This window comes from Netta rufina (genome assembly GCF_964035555.1).
Source record: "Netta rufina genome assembly, chromosome: 6".
In the NCBI taxonomy this organism is placed as follows: Eukaryota; Metazoa; Chordata; class Aves; order Anseriformes; family Anatidae; genus Netta; species Netta rufina.
In genome coordinates, this window is record NC_140129.1 from 24,279,691 (window position 1) to 24,300,730 (window position 21,040).

Consider the following 21,040-nt stretch of genomic DNA (forward strand, 5'->3'; position numbering starts at 1 on the left):
CTGGCAGCTGCACCTTGCAAGCCTCCCTCCTGGAAATCCGGCTGCCTAGTCCCAAATCAAACATTGTGCTGGCACCTTCTGGCTCAGGTCGGCGTGCTGGCAGCGCACAGATTGGACGTAGCTGCCTGTGTTTGGAGGAGGCAGTACTTTCTCCACAGCATTGCCCCAGAGAGGTATGCTGGCACAGCAAGCTGGGCCACTGAACACAGTAGTTTTCAATTCTATTTCTGTGTATATCTGTATTTTTTTCCTGGCTGGATGCAATAATTAGTGCCATTTCAGAGAGGCAGCTTTTCTGTTGGACCAAAGCACGAGTCTGGCCTAAGTGGAACCAAGAGGAATCGTTATTTTTCCACTGCAATTAAAAATATTTCTGTGCTTTGATATGAATAACAACTGTTCAAAATGTATTATTTTAATACTCGGGAGGCTCTTTGGTAGCAGCACTTCCTTGTTCTTATCAAAGGAGATCCCTGTCTTGTCAAAAGATAAACTAAGTGGTGGGAGATGATAAAGTAACAGCTGCTGGGGATACCTCCAGGTGGTTGCAAGGTAATCTTCGCCATGGAGTACTATGTGAGAACAACGCAGAGGATGCCATCAGAAGCTGAAAGGATGACCTGTGAGTTTGCTCTCAAGACCTGCATTTGCTTTGCCAGTTCCTGAAAGCTTCTTTATGATAAGGCTAATTATGGACAGCCTAAGAACACTGCAGCTCCAGAAGAAGGAAAAGCAAGTGCAAAGTAAGCAATGTGCCAAAGTGATCTGTCTCCAAACCTGTAGTCAGAAGGGAGGATTTTCAGGGATTTTAATTTCTTCAAGGCTGTATTTGTTAGCTTACAGAGCAGTCGGTCAGCTAGTCGAACCCACAAATGGACTTCTGGATACGGCAGCTTCTGGAAGGGAGCCACGACGGGAGCAGGAGTCCCTCTGATGTCAGCCGTGGCAAAATGCACTGGCAGTGTGAGCCCTCTGTCAGCCGTCCTGTGCTGCCTGACGTTCTGTTTTAAGGAGTTGAAACAAGAACGTCGTTTGTGGTGGTGCCTGGATACTGTGCCAATAACTGCTGTATGCATGCTCTGAACGACGTTAGGTAAAATGCAATTTAAAAGCAAGGTTTGAACTCCAATAGAAAAATGCTGGCTCTTCGTGTACAGAGCTCTGTTTAACTGTTGGTCTAGGGCTGGTATGTAGAGCGACTGGTTAAATCACGCGACTAGTTAAATCATGAAGTTTATTCACAGCTCTGTCCTCGTGAAAGGAGCGGGCTGTGTGTGTACCTGGAACTCAGCTTGCACACCGCTGCGGCAGGCGATGCAGGTGGGTCGAGCAGCTGAAGCAGGTGGTGCTGAGGTACGTGGTGGTTAACATCCATTCCACTAAGAATCAGCCTTTTCTACAATTCATGTCATCTCTCAGACCTGTGGACAAAAATACACATTTTGTCTTGCCGACTGACCTAAGCCCTGCTGCTTTCCCGCTCCCTGAGGGCTGCTTGTGTGTAGTTTTCCCTTCCCTGTTTTATCTCATAACATTTGCCACCTCCTGTCATTTAAGGAAAAAACACTTTGCACATGACTGCAATTCAGTTACGCTCGGAGAAGCGATGTCAGTCCATGTTTCTGCTAATGTGCTAGGCATGGAAAAGCAGCGTGCTCAGCAGGAATGCATGCAGACCCATCGAAGGCATGCTGTGGGTTGGATTTGGTTGCCCAGAAGGAAAATGTTGAAAACTGCCATGACTTAAATAGGAGCAGGCAGAGAGCGACACCAAGCACTCCTGAAAGTGTTTTTAGCATCGGTGCTTTGTGATTTTACCTTGGAGGGAAGCAGGATGTCTTTAAGGACTGTTCAGCAGTGGGAGATGGCAGCAGTAACTGCCCCAAGAAGTTTTTAATCTCCTGCACATGTGCACATAGAGGCAGAGGTGCCTGCAGGCAAGCCACAGGGCTCAGCTGGTTACTGAATTAGCAAGTCTTCAGCAAGTTTGCAACAAATCACATACTTCAGATTTTGCCCTGGCCCACAAGGTGAGGGAATCTGGCCGAGCCTGTTCCCTGGCAGGTGTAAAACTCGCCTCTGAAGGCAAAAGGGGAGAGTTTTGGAAACATCCCAGGAATGGGAGACCTCTGAGGGAGGAACCTGCTGCTTTCCCCCATCAGGCTTCGTCCTCCTGCGAGAAGTCTCCTCTCCTCTTTGGACTCCTGCTTTCCTCTTCTACCACTCCATCCCTGATGTTTCTGTCCAAGAATACGGGCTGGTTCATGCTTTATCTCTGTGGAAAATCAGAGCGGGCCAGCTGCATTGAACAGGTGTCCTGTACGGATACTATAGTGAATGGTAGAAGGGCCCTGGCTTACTCTAGTTTATTTCATTTTGGAAGCAAATTAAGTCAATGTCAAGTGTTCAAATGCTAAGGAAGGGCACCCAGCTTTAAAATTAATCCCGTTTCCAGAAAGACCACCCCAGATCATGCCTTTAATCCATCCAGATCACCGTCCCCACAGGACACGGCATTTTTGGCAGCCCCGAACGGGGAAACTGGGAGGTGAGCGAGGGCTGCGAGCAGGTGGCGGCTGTTCCGGGGCGGAACAGGAACCCCATCTCCCTTCGGGGGGCACCGAGGAGCCCCATTTCCCTTCGGGGGGGCACCGAGCCCCTTGGCATTTATCAATCTCTTTAACTATCCCTTTGCTTCCTCAGCCTCCTGACGATTCAGGGTTCGGGAGAAGCCTGCAAAAAAACCCCTAAGCGGCTCTGCCCCGCTGCCTGCCGTCGTCTGGGGGGCCGGATTGTGGCAGCCCCTCGCTGCCGAAGCGGTAAGGGAGCGCTCCCCGACCTGCCCGGCCGCGCAGGAGGGCCCCGGGCACACGTGGCAGCGCCGGGCCGGCCCCCAGCGGGGAGGCGCCGCCGGGCAGCGCCGGGCCGGGGGCAGCGGAGCGGCACCGCCAGTGAGTGGGGGACGGGGAAAAAAAAAAGGGAGGGGGACAGAAAGGGTAAAAAAGTCCTCGTAAAGGCTCCATAAAGAGCTAGAGGAGGCAAAAAAGGCAAAAGAAGGAAGGGAAAAGAAAAGGAAAAACACAGGGCAAAAGAAGGCAAGATGGCAAAAAAAAAAGGGGGGGGGGGGGGGGGGCAAAAGAAGGCAAAAAGGAGTTAAAAAGGGCAAAAGGGAAAAAAAGGAGCTAAAAAGCAAAAAAAAAAAAAACAAAAAAAAAAACAAGAAAAGTGCAAAAGAAGAAAAAAAACAAACTAAAGCAGCAAAACAGAAAAAAAAAAAAAGGGTAAAAAAGAGGGGCAAAATAAAAGGGCAAAAGAAGACAAAAAAAAAAAAGAGCTAAAACAGAAAAAAAAAAAAAGGTAAAAAAGAGGGGCAAAGAGGAAAAGAAGGGCAATGAGGAAAAGGGAGAGAGGAAGAAGAAAAAGTGACGGGGGGGAGGTAGAGGGGGAGGAAGGCAGAGCCGGCCAGGTGAGAGGTTCTGGCTGGGCTGGTGGCTTCAGGTGGCTCAGTGCCCGGCACCACCACTGCGGGGTTGTGGCAGGGACATGCTGGCACCCCTGGCACTGCTGGCACCCGAGGCACTTCTGGCACTGCTGTCACCGCTGGCACTGCCACCGCCTCGGTGCAGCCCCAGTGTGCTGACCGTGCCACGGAGGTAGCACTGCTCTGGTGAGCCCAGGCTTGCTTTTTGCCTCTCATGTTCCACACGTTATTTGTGCTGAATATATGTGAAAAAAATAAAAGAGCTGGGTAATTGTTGTGGCTGTTACGGTAAATGAGTAACAGGGAGGGCGAGGGCAGGGCGAGCACTGCTATGTGTGGTGTTACATTCGTGGTGCTGGCGGCTGCTTCGTTTCCCTTTAATCCATCCTTTCCTCAGGGTCCCCTAAATCAGGTGTTTTTAAGAACTTGACCAGGAGAGGAGTGGAGGGGATTTAAGAAACCCGAAGTGCTGCCCGGTCCTTTGGCTGAGCGAGGCCTTGGAAGTGCCTCTTCTGGCAGCAACAGAGCGGGACCACACGCAGTCATGTTTGTACAACCAGCCCTCTGTTGGAGAGCTCGCAGCTCTGAGATGCCTTTAATGGGACTATTAATAAAACATCGCTGCTTTGATAAGGTGCGAAGGCCACAGAAAATTCATCTGCAGGAATATGCTTTTGTAATTAAGCAGGGAAGCGTCTCGGTAAAAGGAGACGAGGCTTTTCACCACCCCACAAGGGGGTTTCTAATGTGCTAGCTTGAAATGTGTTGGAAAGATTAAAACAAGCATTCTCCCTTAATTTATAGACTGGTTAGTGTCTTTGGCAGAAACCTGAGGAAAAGTAGTATCAATTAACTTTGGGATTAGATGCTCGCTTATATTAGAGGAAAACGACGGCTGTTTGGTGGTTTTGGCAGACTCGCCTGTATAGCTCAACACTGAGCTTCCACCCAGTCAGCGACGCAGATAGATAATGCCGCCACAAAATATGTGTGTTTTGCAGTCACTTAGAAACCATGGTGTGCTCATGGTGAGAGGAAGGCTCCTGCCTGGAGGATTGCCACTTCCAAAGCCTGAGTTTCCACGGACGTGCGCCCGGCATCGCGTGCTGGGTCCTGGCGCGCTCCTTCAGCAATGTTTGCTTCGGTTACCTTTAGTCTAAATGGATGTGTACAGCTGTGCGTGTAAACAGTCGCCGAATTAAATAATAGGCGAGGGGAAGGTATTAGGAGGCTTGAAACGCTACTGAGGAGCAATGCTGGAGAGGCAATTTCCTGTAATTGCGGAGGAGAAAGTGCTTGTGGCAACGCCACTGGGAGCGTGTTGAAGCGGAAAGAGCACCGGGAGCTGTGTGCGGGGTGAGGGAGCGGAATAGGAGAGAGCTTGTAACACTGAGGAAAAGGAAGGAAATCCTCAGATGTGGGGCTTTAAATATCTAAGAGGGTAATGTTTCCTACGAGGTCAGCTCCAGGGATGAAACCCATGGATCTCCTCGCTGCGTCGCTCAAATTTTGGCCCCGTAATACTGGTGCATCCAACTTCCCTGTGCTGTTGTACACAGGATGTGCTTCCAGCTGTCCCTACCTGCTGCAAAGGGCTGGGGCCGGCCACTTGTGGGCTCCCTTAGGGGAATGTATCAAGAGACCAAGATCAAGAGAAGGCTGCCTGTAGCCTTCCTCACCTCCATGCATACAGCTGGAACTGCTGCAAAAGACAGGAGCTTGTGTGACCACAGGGAATCCTTTACTGAATAAAATTGCTGGCTTGGAAGGGCTGCACTGGGGAATCTTAGGAGAATGTGTCTATTCAGTTGTAATTGTGGTTCATGTTGCGTGTTTTCTTCCTCAGAAAAAAAACAGAAACGCCTCCCATGCTGCCCATTGTGCCTGGTCCTACAGGAGACTTGCGGCCACCTGAAGGAGCAGTGGTGGTTATAGATTTCACAGGGTCATGGAGGCAGGGTGGTGAAAGCTCTGATAAAAGCTGCGATTCACACCCTGCTGCCAAAATCCTGACGGACCTAAAGTGATTTTCACTCTGATTCTCTGTGTCTCTGTCCCTGTGAAACAGGAGCAGCACGTTTCTGTCGTTTGCCTTGTCTCGTTAGCTTGTGAGTGTGACAAGTCAGAGATTTCTGCACTGTGCCTGTGGTAAAGCGGGTACATTGGTGTGGGTGATCATGTTTGGTTCTTGTAAACCTGTGAACTCAGCTGGCCAGGAGCTGAATCAGCCCTGGGAGAGTGGAGCAGGCAGGTGGGCTACGCTCCCCAGGTGCTGTGTAGCTGTGCTGAGAAGTGGCAATTGGGGGGATGTGGCCACTGCAGGGCCACCTGGGGAAGGTTAAGGCTTGTGGCCAGCTGGAGGGAGGGGTATAAAAGCAGCTCTCTGTAATTAGGAGCATAGAAAACAGACTGACAAAGAGAAGAATGAGGGATGTCAAGGTAGAGAAGTGCTTGTGCTAGCTTTTTCCCTTCTGTTAAGTGGTGTTAAGGTATCCTTGAGAGAAAACCTGATGCTACCCTTCTGGGAACACAGAAGGTGTTGAATTAAGGCTGGCCCTCTGGTGGAGCCTGCCTCTGGCAGCTACAGATTTGAAGCCAGGCCACTGCAGGCAAGAAGGGTGTACCTGCAGGGGTGGGTATGACCACGGTTAAGGCAGTGTAATCATTAGCGGTGCTGGGAAGTAAACACTTCATGTGTCTCGTGTCATAAGAGTGCAGGAGCGTGGAATAAAATTATCAGGTGCCAGAATTAAAAGCAGTGAAAGGAAATACTTTTCCCAGGCAGCGCATAACAAAGCTCTGGAGCTCGTGCTGCAGGATGCTGAGGGTGCCAGGAGTATGAGCAGGCTCAGCAAAGCCCGTCAAGGGCCATTAAGTGTCAGGCTGCTGATACTGCCCCTGTCATGGGTGGGAGTGCTGCTGAGGGAGCACTGCTCTCTGCTGTGCTGTTCAGTGTCGGCTGCCAGCCTCTGTTGGCTCTGGGTTACAGCCTTGTGCCTCTACGGGCTCAGAAAGCAGCACCGGTGTCTTCTGTCTTTCCTTCTTCCACAGTGAGTGCAACAAAACCATGATTCTCCCACAACGGGGGACCCAGCACTGCAGGGGTCTGAGGGAGGAGAAGAGCTGACCTGCTCGGGTCGGTCCTGCCCGCCGTGAGGGCCGCAGCCGTGCCTGGGGCAGGCAGAGGAGACACGAGGGGTGCCATGTCCGGCCTGCGTGCTGCCAGAAGCGAGGGCTACGTGCAGGAGCTGTTCCACGAGGAGGCACAGCAGGTACGTCGGAGATCCGTCTCCCTTCACAGCCCGGGTTTCCGTCTCTGGTGGTCTGCTCCTGTTGCCCTTGGTGGCATTTTAACAGGACTGAGCAGAGCTGCCCCCCATTCTACTACCTAAACCTGAGGTGCTCCCTTTAGAAAGTCCAGCTTTTCACAGGCAAAGAGCAGCAGCAGGTTTTGGTCTGTAGAAAGGGTGTGAAATAATGTCCTGCCCAGGCAGCAGGGGCAGGATGAGGGCAGCTGCAATGGGAAAAGCTGCAGTTCCCTAGAGTTTTAGCTCTTGGCTCCAGCAGCTCTTAAATTCACAGGTGCCCTGAGTACCAGAGTACTGTGTCTCCTCTCAAAATGCAGTATCGTCATCCCCAGCTCTTTTGGAGATGGCTGTATGTGATGGGGAAGCCTTCTTAACTTACTCTTCCAGTCCAAGTCTGTCCAGCCTGCTTTGTCATCTCCTCTGAGACACTTCTCCAGTGCAGAGAGGACCCTGCTCATCTTGGTGGGGACAGAAAGAGAGGCATGACATAAGACATGGCAATAAATAGCTGCAGTCCCTGTAAAGAACCCCTCAAATGACATTTTTTGTTCATGTAACATCATGGACCAGGTTAATTTGCTGAGGCTGAGTAGGATTCTGTTGCTACTTATCCTACAATAATATTAATTCAGTGTTGAAGGGAGCCCTCTCTTCTATGGCCCAGTGATCCCAACAGCTCTGCAGCCCCTTGATCTTGGAGAACTCACAGCAAAGTCATGTTTTGGCACCTGTTGGTGGCCACCCCTGTTGCAATAATGCTGGTCGGCTGTTGCACCACTTCTGCAGCCTGCCCATAGAGCATGAGAGGTAAAACTGAAGGCTTTGCTTTCCTCTAGGTATCTCAAACGCAGACCAGGCCCTGGTGGAAGATTCAGCTGTTTGTGTGGGAGCCGGTGCTTTTTGGAACGTGGGACGGCGTCTTCACCTCCTGCATGATCAACATTTTTGGAGTGGTTCTTTTCCTGAGGACGGGATGGCTCGTGGTGAGTGCTGATTTGGTTGAATGTGTGACTAGGTAATCTCCTTCTCGCCACTTGTCTCCATCACCACCCTTTCTGGTTCTGTAATGCTTGTAGGCACTTTCTTGGTTCAGTCCTCTGGTTATTGCTTAGCTTTTCAGGAGGTTCTACTAAAATCGGAAGCTTAAGTGGTTTCTTCAAGCGTTCCTATTTTAGCTTTCAGAAAAGAAAAAACAGCACATCAACCCACCTGGAAAATAAACAGGAACACCCTTGCCTTGCACTGTTGAGGCAAAATAACCACTTTACCTGAAAAATGTAGTTAGAGCTACTCTGCTGTCTTCCCAGTGCCACCAAAGGGGGTTTGTTCCAAACACATCTGTATTGTTTGGAGTCCCCATTGTGTCTGGAATGGAGAGTCCTCAGTCAGGTGAAATTGTCATCCCTGCCAAAGGGACTTGCACTTGGGGATCCAGAGCAGTATCTCACTCAGGGTCAGTGCTCGTCTCTGCTCTCTTGCAGTGCGATGCAGGACTCTTCCTGATACAATATGTTGTACTGTCCCTTAAAATTTCCCCTCAATAAAAGGCAAGCATCTCCAGGGAATGGTGGAATCTGAGCTTCAGGCAGAATTTGCGTCACAGGGACAAGTTCATGTCACAGGCACGGTGGCCATCTTCCAAAAGGAGCAGGAAGCAACTTGCACTCTATATTGGAAATTGCTTCACTGAGGGCCAGAAAACCAAAGGGAATATCGGGACCCACACTGAAGGAAGAGCCGTAGAAACTCTGCAGGACAACTGAGATGAAATAGGGCTGCTCCCTTGTTGATGGCAGGGTGCAAACTGCATCCCACAAATCCCCCAGTGGATTCAGATCAGAGGGCAGAGTGCTACTGCGTGTTGTGCTTGCTTTGCCTTTGCTAGCAGAAGCATGGCTTGCAAATTTTGAGGAGAACCGCGGTCTGTTCTGGTGAAGAAGTCAGGATGATTTTCCTAGCTCCCTCTTCCTCTTGATCTGATTTCCTCCATGTCTCCTCTGAAAGCGAGTTAACTGCTGGAACAAGCACAAATAAAAATAAAGTAAGTAAATAAAAGAAAAAATGTAACAGCTGGAAGCTAGCATGACGGGGAAGGGAGGAGAAGTCAGGGCTGGCAGAGTTCACGTGGCAGAGCACGGTCAGATGTTGATCCATGCGCAGTCAGGCTTTTGCTATGAATTTCCAGAGGTAAAGGTTGCGATTGCAGGGGACCCTAACCTTACAGGCATGTTCAGCACTCACTGCCTTGCTACACTACTCTATCGTGCTCCATCTTAACACCTTCCAGCATGCATGCATAAATAAGCGTTGCTGTTTAATTTGGACTTTTTTTTTCCCTACTTTCTCGGCTTGCTGTTGTTGCTGCGAGACAACTCCATCCTTCCTCCCTGCTGGTGATCTGCAAGGATCTGTAAGGATCTCTCCTGGTCCCGGCGTTAACCCATTCTTCTGCAGAAACCACTAGCATTAACTAGCTGCCACGTAGCCTGGTGTGTCCAGCAGGTTCTGGGAAAGCCCAAGGCCACGTGTATGTTTGCATGAGTGCATTTTTTATTTTTTTTTAACTGAAGTGTGTCTTATTTATTAACCATTTTAACCTGAGGGTAAGCGGGCAAGCTGCGGAAGAAAAAGAACAATTGTTCTTTTAAAAAGGAGTGTCAGATCCTAGTGGACTGTGGTGCTGACCCAGCCAGCAGCTGCATTTATGACAAACCTTGGCTCTGTTCCCTACTGACCAGATAAAGCCCTGTCAAAGGCAGCGGGACACTGAACCAAAATAGGATTTTATGATGATAGCAACATCCTGGATATGTTTCTGTTGTTTCACAAAAAGCAGAAAAGAGGAAAGGAAGGGAGAAAAAAAAAAAAAAAGGATCTGGGATTTCAACCAACCCCAAAGCTGAGAAGCAGCCTTTTAGTGCTGGTAATAAACAAACCCGTATCAAGGCTAGCGTGACCTCAGAAACTGCTGGAGTGGGAGGAGAGGGAGCGAGGTTGGAAAGGAGCGATGGGGACACGGCCTGTAATACGAGTCAAGGCAGAGGAGAGGAAGCCAGACGTTAACGAACCGCTGGGCACTGGAAGAGATTTCTGACAATGAGTTGGAGTCAACCGTGCACTGGACTAAGCGATTTGCCAGAAGGGAAGGTGGGCTGGAGCACGAAGAAAAACTTTTGACCCTGGAAAATAAATTACAGCCGTGTGAGAGAGAGGAGCAGAGGGTCCTGAGCGCAGAAGAGGCGCTTGAATGCTTTTGGAGGCACCCAGCACCTTCCCTTTGGTCCTGCAGAAGGCAGCCTTCCACTCTTCTTGGAAAATCCATGCCCAGATAGCAAACTGAGTGCCCCGAAGCAGGGGTTTGTGCTGGCCCCTGTGAGACCCGCACCTGGCATTGCTCAGAGGCTTTTGCTCCTCGCCCTGCAGCAGCTCCTCCCTGGCGCTTCCTCTGCCTGGAGCAGGAAGGAAATTTTTGTCAGCAGGGCGAAATCCTCCGCACAAAACTATGTGCGAGTAAATTGAGAGCGAGAACCACCTGCTACTTTGCATATATTGTGCAGATAAGGCCCAGCGTGAGGCAGTTTATGACTGTATTATTTATCTTCCACGCAGTGTTTCCTTTGGGGTTTTGTTCTTTGTTATCTCATCGTTTGGGAGGATTAGAGCTTTCAAAGGTAAATGTTCTGATAAATTAAAATGCTGGCTTGATGCTTTTAATAAATCAGTTGTCACAGATCCCAAATGTTCAGTTTTGAAACTGTTTTTGCTTTTTTTTTCTGAAAGCTTTTTAAAAAACAAAACAAAACATTTCATTCTAAAACATGATGAAACATGGCAATAGGCAGTGACCTCCCTGTGGTCATTGAGTCATTGTTTGACATCATTCTCTCTGAACCAGAGGACAAAATCAGTGATTCATGCAGGAGTCCAGTGATGGAGCAGGACCTTATCACGCAAAGGTCTGTCTGGCCACACAACGAGGCAGGTCTTCTGCAAAAGGGTATTAATGGGAACTTCAGATTTGGCAATCAGTTACATTAATTAGATAATTAGGGTGGCAGTGTGTTGTTTTTGTTTTTTAACCTGTAGTGACTCCATAGTCATTGATCACAAGGAACTAGAAGCAGATGGGTCTTTTTTTTTTTTTTTTGTCTCAATCGATCTGTGTTGTGTGAGTTGGGATTTTTTAATTGTTGTTTTGTGTCTTTTTTTGTTTGTTTCATTGCAGGGAAACACTGGAGTTGTGATGGGCATGTTTCTGGTGTCCTTTGTGGTCCTGGTTGCCCTGGTGACAGTCTTATCTGGAATTGGGGTTTGCGAGAGGTGCAGCATTGGAAGTGGAGGCGTCTACTCCATGATTTCTACTGTCCTCGGAGGTCAAGTTGGGGGGACCATTGGCTTCCTTTATATTTTTGGCCAGGTAAATAAGAAAAAAAAATAAATAAAAACTTTGCAATGTTTCTAAATATGCCCATAAGAGCAGGCCTGTGCATGGCAATCCACCACCTGGCACGGTCAAAATGGAGGAGCTGGGTGTCTGAGCAGGTGAACTGTGCAGGACATCCCTTCTGATCCCAAATTACCCCAGGTGCCAAGACAACTCCTCGCTGGCTTAATGAAACTGAAGAGGGAGAGGCCAGGGTGGCCACCTAAAGCAGAATGAGCAGTCTGGGCTACCATGTTGGCCTCAGCACACTCACCGTGTGCTTGGGGGGAGCACTTCGACCAGGTGAGCCTTGGCCGCTTCCCTGCGGGAGCCAAAGAGAGCAGAAATGGAGCTGCTATGGGAGGGGAGCTGGGCAGAGGTGAGGACCACAGCTAAGTGACTTCTTGAGATCAGGAGTCACAACTTTCTCTGTTCTCTGAAGGGCCCCAAGCAGCAAGTGGTGAAGCGCTGAAATGCAAGTGCAGTAAACATAAGGAATGGAAAGTAATCTCTTAAATCTGTAGTAACTTAACCCCCTCCCCCCCATAAAGATGTTATGAACAGTCTAAAATGTGGTGAGCCGGGAAGAATTTTTATTGAGGTTTGTTTTTAAACGACTGGCTTGCAGCAATCTCTGAAAACCCTTAAAAAACACAACCCAAAAATAATCCCCTCTTCTCCTTTCACTCCAGATTAAAAGCAAGTGTCCATAAAATACAAATTGAATGCAGTTACAAGCCAAGATATGGAAATGGGCCACACATGAGAATCCTTCCTGTAATATTTTCCACTCTCGCTCTCCGAGCGGACCCTGTCTGGGAAAGCAATCAGGTTGCAGCCTGTCCCCAGGGTCGTAAAAGCTGGGCTCTGGCAGCCCCAGCCCGTAGCAAGGCATCCAGCACGCATGGGGGGCTGTGGGGTGGGAATTGGCAGCTCGCAGAGAAACTCTTTGCGTGCTCCTGAAAGCTGATGTTTCCTTTCTCTCTGGCTGTACTCAGCAGACTTTCTGCCCGGTGTGCTTTGCACCAGTTCTGAGCTGCATCCCCACTGCAAGCTGTGTAGGGAGTGCTGTAGTCAGTCAGAAATGGGGCAGTAACTGGCCACATGCTGCTGATGCCCTCAGTGATGAGGAATTGCTCAGCATCCTGCTGCAGTTCTGCCTGCTGGGGCTGCCTCAGCCAAGCTGAGCTGGGACGCAGCTTGGGGTCCTCTTGCGGTGCTCCAGAGGAGAGGTTTAATTGAATCCAGCACACCTATACCAGGTGTACAGAAACCAATGTGTGCTTGGTCACAGTGGCCCTGACTGCAGGGTTGGGGTTTGGTGCTTTTCTCTGCAGTCTCCTTGTCTGGAGTGGCTCACAGTGAGAACTGTTTGTGCAAGGAAACGTTTTCTAGCCTTAAAACCGCTTCGTGCTAAAAGCTAAGATGAGGCAGCACTTGTCTGGGTGTGGAAAACCCACTATGTTCTTCACCCAGCAAAATGTGTGGCTTGCAAATGCAAGCTGATTGCTGCAAGCGTTCAGTGTAGAAGTTCACTTCTGATTTCAAGATGGGTAGTTCAAACCCTGAGAAAGAAGCCTTTCTTGCTGGGGTGATGGTCACTGCTGTGCAAGGTGCAGGGGGGACTTTGCAGCACCCAACCACCTGGTCTGCTGGTGATGCTCATGTTTTATCAAGGGAAAGGCTTCAAGAACATTTGTCATGTTGAGGCTATCACAAGTTCTCTCCTGGCCTACTTCCTTCCAAGTGTCCTCCTAACAAGGAGAAGTGGTACATTGCAGTTGATGTCAGGGAAGTAAAGCAATCTTGTTTAACTCCTTCAAAAATGGTGTTGGTCAGAACTGGGAGTGCAACCATCCTGCTTGCTGCCTGTGGTGCTTTTCTTCATGTGAGATGCAGCCACCGCACCTTGTTTTAATACATTTATTTGAGTTAGAATCTGGTGTTTTTTTTTTTTTTTTTTTTTTTTTTTTTTTTTTTTATGGTTTTATCTCTACTTCAAATCTGAAGTGCAGTGTTTGTGTGCCCCCTTGGAGCTGTGTGGGCTCACGGTTCAATCTCAGCCAGCTCAGGAGAGAGCCTGTTTTGAGAAGTGAGTGTGTGGGTAGTACATGTGTTGTCCTCTTAGTGGTGGTGTATAGGCTGTGCCAAACACAAGTAAAGAAGAGAAAATCCACTTATTTGGGGACTATAGAATGAGCCTAAACAAACAGATTTTTATGTATTGGTTCTCAAGCAAGGCATTCACTTTGCAGGTCCTGAGATATCTTCGGTGGAGATGTTTATGGTGGGGCTATCAGCAAGAAAAAGACTCTTTCAGGGTGTAGTTCACCTCATCTGTGCTAGGTCTGTTCTGCTAGAACTGTTGCATAAATCTGGTTTCTCCAAGAAGTACAGCTATTGCAGGCATTGAAATCATGAGGCTTAAATGTATTCTGTGGAGACTAGCTCATTTTCACACTCGAAAAACCAGTGTATATAGGCCGATCTAATCACTTTCCTGGACAATTAACTTTCTTGTCTAGACTATCTGGATAATGACATTTATGAGAAGAAAAATAATAATGTTATGTCTTAACCGCTTGCAAGCATTTAAGCTGACATCAGAGTAAATGATCAGAACATAGTTTAGGACGTGTGTGCCCCCTGTTTTTTTAATGAGATGTTTGCCTGTGGTGGAAATGAATCCTTCTGCAGCTTGGTGGTCCTGGAGGTGTCTGAGCCCAAACAGGTGAATCCCATGTGTGTTGTTTGCCTAAAACAGTGCATGAGCATGAACTGATCAGAAACTTTTTCCAGGTGCATGATGAAGCTCATATCTTCCCTGTCACCTGGCTGCTGTCACCTAAGCAAAAGAGCAGGCTGGTGGGTTGGGAGGCTCAGGTCCCCGAAGGCATGATGCTCTCCCAAGGGAGGAATTACCCTGCCCTGCAGGGTGATCTGAGGCCTGAACCTGCAGCGATTTTCCTGCACTGCAGCTGTCCTGTCCTGCAGCCTGCCAGCCACCCTGGGAAGGGTGCTCATCCTGCTCTGCAGCAAGAAAAACAAACAGCTTTCCCAAGTGCACGGGGGGCATGGGCTGCACAGTGTGCTCTCCTCAAGTGTGCAGGCTGCCTTCCAGTAGCAAGATGGGGAGCCAGTGAAACATCAGGCTTTGCATCCAAACCAAATACTGAGTTAAAAATAAACCTTAGGAGGCAGCGAAGGGGGAAGTATGCAGCCATTCTTCAGGCAGGTGTTTGACCAAGAGCCTTTCTTTGAGAGAAATAGGAGAAGGGAAGAAGCTTACAGAGCTTGACCCATCCTTTTCTTCCTTGGATATGTCAGGGGGGTTTCTCTTGGGAAGTTAATTGAGGGTAAATTTTAAAGCCAGTGGGAAGTTTCTGGTTGCTGCTGTGTTTACCCAAGCAGAACATGTGCTGCCTTCCCCACACTGCCCTGACAGCGGGCTCTGTTGTAGTAATAAGGTTCAGTCCCTGTGGGTCAGAGTTGCCTTAAATATTGTCGTGTGACAACAAATGCCTGCCTGCTGTGGGCACTGCACCCACGGGATGCTCACAGACCGCTGTCCTTCAGTGTGTTGCAGGTGCCATGTACATCACGGGCTTTGCGGAGTCCATCGCAGATGTGCTGAGCCTCAGCAACATCTGGGCAGTGCGGGGCATTTCCCTGGCCGTCCTGCTGGGGCTGCTCGGCATCAACCTGGCAGGAGTGAAGTGGATCATCCGCCTCCAGCTCCTGCTGCTCTTGCTGCTGGCTGTCTCGACGCTGGACTTTGTCATCGGGTCCTTTTCGCACCTTGATCCAGGTAAAGCTGGGGGTCCTGAGCTTTGGGATCAGTGCACGTTGGTTGTATGTTTGTTTTTTTTTTTTTCCATAGGAGTCTTCGTGAAGGTGTACATCCAGACAGAGGTAGAGCTCAGGGCTGCCAGATGTGGCTTTCCTGTGCTATGTTACCAAGTCTGTAAGAGACAACCCCTAATTTTGCAAGGAATAAGTTTTTCCAGAGCGTTGCCTGAAGATAAGTCATTAATTTGGCAACTAACCTTAGGAATCTAGCTTTTAACTTGTGCTTTTGTTATACTCCTATTGCCCTTGAAGGTTTTCTAGCAACTGAGAGCTGCTGCGCTTGTGATTGAGGTTTGTAACCTGCTTGCTGTTTGACTTTGCATTAAGTATTGTGCTGAGAAAAATGTACGATTACAGAATCACAGAATGGCTGAGGTTGGAAGGGACCTCCGGAGGTCATCTGGTCCAACCCCCTGCTCGTACAGGGCCACCTAGAGCAGGTTGCCCAGCACCGTGATTATTACAGATCCAACTTGTCATGGAGGAGATTTTCTCACTGGAGGTGTGTGGCATCCCTTAAGCCCTGGCATTGAGGTATGCGGTCAGTGCTGGCCCCAGGCTTCCCAGCTGAGGAAGCAGCATCTATTTGCTGCTCAGGACAGGGACAGGTGGGGTGGGGAAGGGAGTTGCTGGGGTTCCAAAGAGTTTCCCCCATTAACTTTCACCAGCCTGATGGCAGCCCACAGTGGGGTCTTCAGTGTGGGGCAGCTGGGCATTGGCAAGGCAGAGGGATGGGGCTCCACGAGTCCCCTTTCCCTTCCCTGCATCCTCATCCTGAAAGGATGTGGGAAACCTGCTGCAGGGAGTTGAGGAGCACTGCAGCCAGCACTTCAGCAATCACTGAGTGCAATTAGCTGAGTAAACAGAAGGTGTCACCTTTTTCTTGGGTTCCCCTGCATCCGAAAGGATCTTAGGCAGGGGTTCAGGAACCTGCTGAAGTAGCTGGAGGGGGAAGATCTCCAGTTGTGACGAGCTTGTTACAGCTAGAATTCAGCTGGAGGGGCTTAGATTCCAGCTGTGCACTGAGGAGACCTTTCATGTAGCCCCAGAGACCTTTCTGATAAGGGGCAGAAGGGGAATGCTCGGGGTGGGGGATGACGATGGGGAAGCAAAGGTGGGACCAGGAGGAGAGAGAGGAGTACATGCGTCAGCAGGAGGCACGGCCAAGCTGAGGTCAGTGTTAGCTGTCTTTGATTTCATCCACTGCTGACAGCTGAGCCATTTTCTTCTGACAGAAAATAGAGAAAGGAGCAGGAATGAGGTGGCTGAGCTGTGGCGGGTGGCAGAGGAGGGTGTGGGACCCGAGGGAGGGCCAGATCCTGCCCAGCAGCTCTGTGCCCACATGGCCATGTCTGTGGCCTGGCTGGGAAGAGCTGCACTGTCTTGTCTTATTTTTAGACAGCTTCTGTGTGAGGGAATGATCCCGAGCTCAGGCTGGATGCCCGGCACGGCGCTGCATTTCCCCAGCAGGCCTCTGAGTGGTGTGTCAGCACTGACGGTGAGCCCCAGCCTCCGCCAGCCTCATCCTCCCCGGCTGGCCAGGTTAGGGTCAGCCTCCTGCCTCTGTGTTGCACCCCTTGGCAAAACACCTCTCCTGCCAGCACCCCACAAACGGCTGGGATGTGCTGGGGTCGGTACCCATCACATCATCACACCATCCCTCAGCCACAGGCAGCGGGGTGCAGTGTATCGGAATGCTGCCCTGGGGGAGGCACTGGGAGCCATATGGCTCTGGGGACAGAAATTAGTTATCTTTGGCCTTCGGTGACAGCAAGAAGTCCTTTTGTTTGTGGGCAGCATTTAGCTGCAGTCTTTTCCTCCTTGAGCACCTGTGATCGGTTGTCTGCAGGCTTCACATATGTACGGTTGCTTCAGGTCTGGTTAAGTGGCTACAGCAGCAACTGTAAATGCAAGGGAAAGCATGAGACATATGCTAAAGGGGTAATTTTGGAGGAAGGACCTGTGAGCTGCAAAGGTTTGGGTTGCTTCCTTGTTTTTGGCAGGTTTCCACAGTTCTGCTTGCAGCTTTGGGGCTCAGTTTCCCCACCTGCGCACTGGGCACACAGCAGCCCTCCCGCCGCGGCGCTGGGAGCATTTCCCCTCGCTCACAGCTCCAAGTGCTCGGTGAACGCTGAAGACCTGTGCCTCTGCCAAGCAGTGATTGTTTGGATTGCAGTGATCTGCAGGAATGCCTGTCCATGCTGAAGGCCTGAAGCCCGTGCCTGTGTGTGGTTGCACTGGATGGGGGCCCCTTGCTCGTCTCCCCCGTTCCCCAATCTCACACCCAGGCACACACAACGTGGGATGTGGGCCAGGCACTCACTCCCTTCCTGTGGTTTGCCTTTATTTTTAGTCAGAGGACAGGCAGTATTTACACAAAAGGGGCTTCTCAGCAGGGCTTCCCGCTGCTATTTCTCCTTTCTCTCTCTCTCTTGCTGTGGCTTGTCCTGCAGCCAGCCTGGGCAGTGCCGGTCCCTTCTCCAGATGCTGCCGTCCCATGCAGAGACTGCAGGGCTCGGCCTCCGAGGGGAGCCAGGAACCTCGAAAAGCTGCAGTGGAGGAGAAGCTGTAAAGAGCGAGGGCAGGAAAAACGAGTGTTTGTGTATTTTAGACGCAAGGGGGAAAACAAACAAAAGGGAAGAAGAAAGGTGAGGATCGCTGTCATTCTGAAGCAAACCTGCCTGCCCTACCTGAGCACTGTGACCACCAGGCTGCAGTGTCCCTGCTCCTGGCCCCAAGGACTTTGGCTTCTCTCTGCATGCTGGTGTGGTCCCAAGCCCTGCAGCCTCCTTTGGGTGCCATACCCGAGGCAGGAACTCTGGCCTGAAGCACCACGGAGAGTGATGCTGGGTGCCTGGTGAGCACAGGAGATGTCCTCCTGACCCATCTCCAGGGCAGGAGGTGGATGCTAGGGGTTTGGATATGACCCAAGGGCTCAGCCAGGGTGTGCTGGGGTGCTGCAGGTCAGGCTGCAGGCAGAGTGGGGTTGGACTGTCTGGTTCTGGAGTTGATCCTAAATCCCCACCTTAGACCCAGCCAGTGCTTCCCCCAGTGATGGGTCATAGTCCCATGCTGGGATCCCTGCGAAGGTCAGTGTTGAGGAGAGGGGCTCTTGTGTTAGCTAAAATCCAGGCTCTGAGCTGTCTCCAGCCTCTCACCTTAAAACTCAGTCTTACCTCCAGAAATGGAGACCCCTGTGTTACCTTCCTGCCTTGCTTTCTTGCCAAACCTAATGCAGGTGAATTAAGATCAGCACTCAGCTTCTTGGCCCACAGCTGGGACCTTGTGCTTGCTACGCTGCCGAATAACAGGTTCCAGGCAGAGCAGCAGTGCTGGGGTTTCTTGGCCTGTTTGTTTTAATTCTGTAGGTGCACACCTCAGAATCAGCCTGAGTCATTTCGGGGGAAGCAGTGAACATAAAAGAGAGGACACTGTCTGCGAGCAGCTCCTCAGAACAGCATGTGAAGCTTTTTGGCCTCTTCACGTACTGAACATTAGAGTCATGGAAAAAGAAGATAAGACTGCTGTTAATGCCCACACTTTTATTTTCCTAGCATATCTCTGCTAATTTTTGTGTAGGGTGACTCCCAAATACTCCCTTCAATTAGGCGCCTGCTTTCCTGTTTTGGCAGTTGCTCGCAGGTACCCCGCTAAAGCAAAGCGGCCGTGGGATTAAATCGGGCGGGGTGGGGTTATTTTGGGGGAGATCTGGTGTTAATTTGGTCCTGCTTTGTTTTGTTGGTGAGATGAAAGGAGTCGCAATACAAGGAAAAGTGCCCCAGCTACAGCCTCTTAAATGCCTGGAATGTTCCTGCGGAAAAAAAAAAAATAAGGATTTTGTTGTGGCAGGGAGTTAAATAATGGGAAGGAGAGGATCTGGCTGAGGGACTGAGGCCTGGGCACTGCTTGGGCTGGGACCCCCATTCTGCAGCTCACTTAGGGTGAGCACAGAGCTGTCCAAGTGGGGCTGAGCCCCTCTCCTGGAAGGAACCCACGCAATTCATCTCCCAGGGATGTCTGGAGGCTTTGAAGCCTGCCGAGGCCCTCAGCACAGCCCCTGCCTGCATCCAGCCCGCTGCAGCCCCTAGGCTGTTGCTGCTGGAGCGCTTCTGGTTGGGATCACTCCCCACACAAACCACATCCTCCGTGTCACCCGCTTCTGTTTTAGCTTTCTGACACTGTTCTCACAGAGCTTAGGAAAGAAACATTTATCCTCATGTCTTCCTCTGACGGCAAGTCCTGTGAAGGATTTCTCCCCTTGGCTGTCCTGTGGCTGCCTGGGAGAGCTGGTGCTCTCCTGGGGGTACTGCTGGTGAGGAGCCGTGGGGAGGGGACTGGGGGGATATCTGCATGGGGCTGCTCCAGCAGAAAGGGGACCTGCAGTTGTTCAGATGGTGTGTACACATAAACACGCTGGAGCTGTAAAGATCCTTAAAATGATGCCTCAGGGGCTTTGGTGGATTGAATTAATGAAATGCATTCACATCTTCTATTTAACGTGAAAATGATCAAAGCGTCCTAATCAGAGGCCTCTGCTTGGCCTGGGCTGTTCTATTGTATTTTTGGGCACGAGGGGTGTGCCCCAGTTCTCTAAGAGAGGGTGCAGGAAGGATGTGTGTGTCAGAAGATGATCTGCAGTTAATCCCAGAGGCTTTATCCAGGCTGATTGCTGACTTCCTGGCTTGAAACACATCTGGAAACTGGCATCGAATTCCAAGTAGAAATCACTGAGCGAGCGGCAGCAGAAAATCCCACTTTGCTACTGAACAAGGTAGACCCGGTGGTGAATAAAAGCAGGAGGCTGCTAATGCGATCTTTATTTATTAAAAAACACGCAATCGCTTTCCCCAGGTTTTTCCAATTATAGCACATTGAATTGGCGTGACATCACCTTTGAGCCAGGGCCAGCCTATTCAACAGTCTGGCGAAGAAATTTATTAACTGGTTACCTGCCAATTGTCTGGGCTAGGAGCTGCAGCACAGATGTGTTTTGAAAAGTGATAACATTGTTAGGGGCCTTGTTTAGATACAGACAGGAAAGCTACACCAGTCTCTCTGAAGTAGGTATTTTAAGGCAGTTGGTTTTCTAAAAGAAGTAAAAATTCAGCCCACCAGCCTGAGGCATCTCCCTGGGGGTGGTGAGGAAGGGATGGGAGCTCAGGGTCCTGTGGGTCCCTGCCCTCCTGCACCCACTGGGTCATGCTGGGGATGCTGCAAAGCATCCAGCTTCATTGATGCTGGTAGCATCCCTGGGAAGGGAGGAAGTTTTTAGCATCTCCCCATGGATGCCCTCATTTTTCCCCATGCTGGCTGCTCAAGCTTGGGGAAAATGTCCCATCAAAGCTCCCAGGCTGCTGCTCTTTTCTCTCGTTTGGCTTTTCTTCAAAATCTGCGACCGCCTTACCCACCAACCTCCCTGCAGTCCTCTGGCCTCAAGCAGCCTGGCTGGAAAGAGGGTTATGATGGGATTTGAGAGCTGGCTTGCTCTCTCCCCACTCTGTTACTGCTCCTGGGATGTGCATGTGTCTAACTGGCTCTTAAAAATTGCAAGCGATGGATTCTCCATTGCATTCCCAGGGACACTGCTCTGGTCACAGCTATCCCAGGCTGTCTCCCTTCCTGCAGCCACAGCCCACTGCTTTGGCTCTCCTGGGGACTTGGGGACTAGCTTTTCTCCTTCTGCTCTGCATGAAGTCCTGCTCCCCTATAGTCTTCTCTGCTCTGGGCTATGCTGTGTGAGTGGCTGTGTGGGAGCAAGCATCATCCTTGGAGCTTGCAGAGGTAGGGATGTCATCAGTCAATGCCCTACTATGTGCTGCTGCCCTCAGGAGAGGGCCAGGAGGCAGGGCTGGGGCAGCAGAGGGTTTGCTTTTATCTTGTGGGTGTTAGTTTTTAACTCATTTAATAGGTGTATAGTAGGAATTAGGCTTTTGATTCAGCTTGTGATAGTATTAGCGTGGAAGAAAAAACACTGCCTAG

The 21,040-nt window shown here is 50.2% G+C and overlaps 1 protein-coding gene across 1 annotated transcript in view; it reads left to right on the forward strand.

The window, feature by feature from the left end:
* Positions 1–6,684: 6,684 nt before the first annotated feature.
* SLC12A8 (solute carrier family 12 member 8) overlaps positions 6,685–21,040 on the forward strand; it is a gene marked incomplete at both ends in the record, with an annotated part of 48,285 nt that continues 33,929 nt past the window's right edge. The window contains 4 exons of the mRNA XM_084289491.1: positions 6,685–6,753; positions 7,626–7,772; positions 11,015–11,206; positions 14,789–15,020. Coding sequence (XP_084145617.1) covers positions 6,685–6,753; positions 7,626–7,772; positions 11,015–11,206; positions 14,789–15,020 — 640 coding nt within the window. The remainder of the gene's footprint in view (positions 6,754–7,625; positions 7,773–11,014; positions 11,207–14,788; positions 15,021–21,040) is intronic.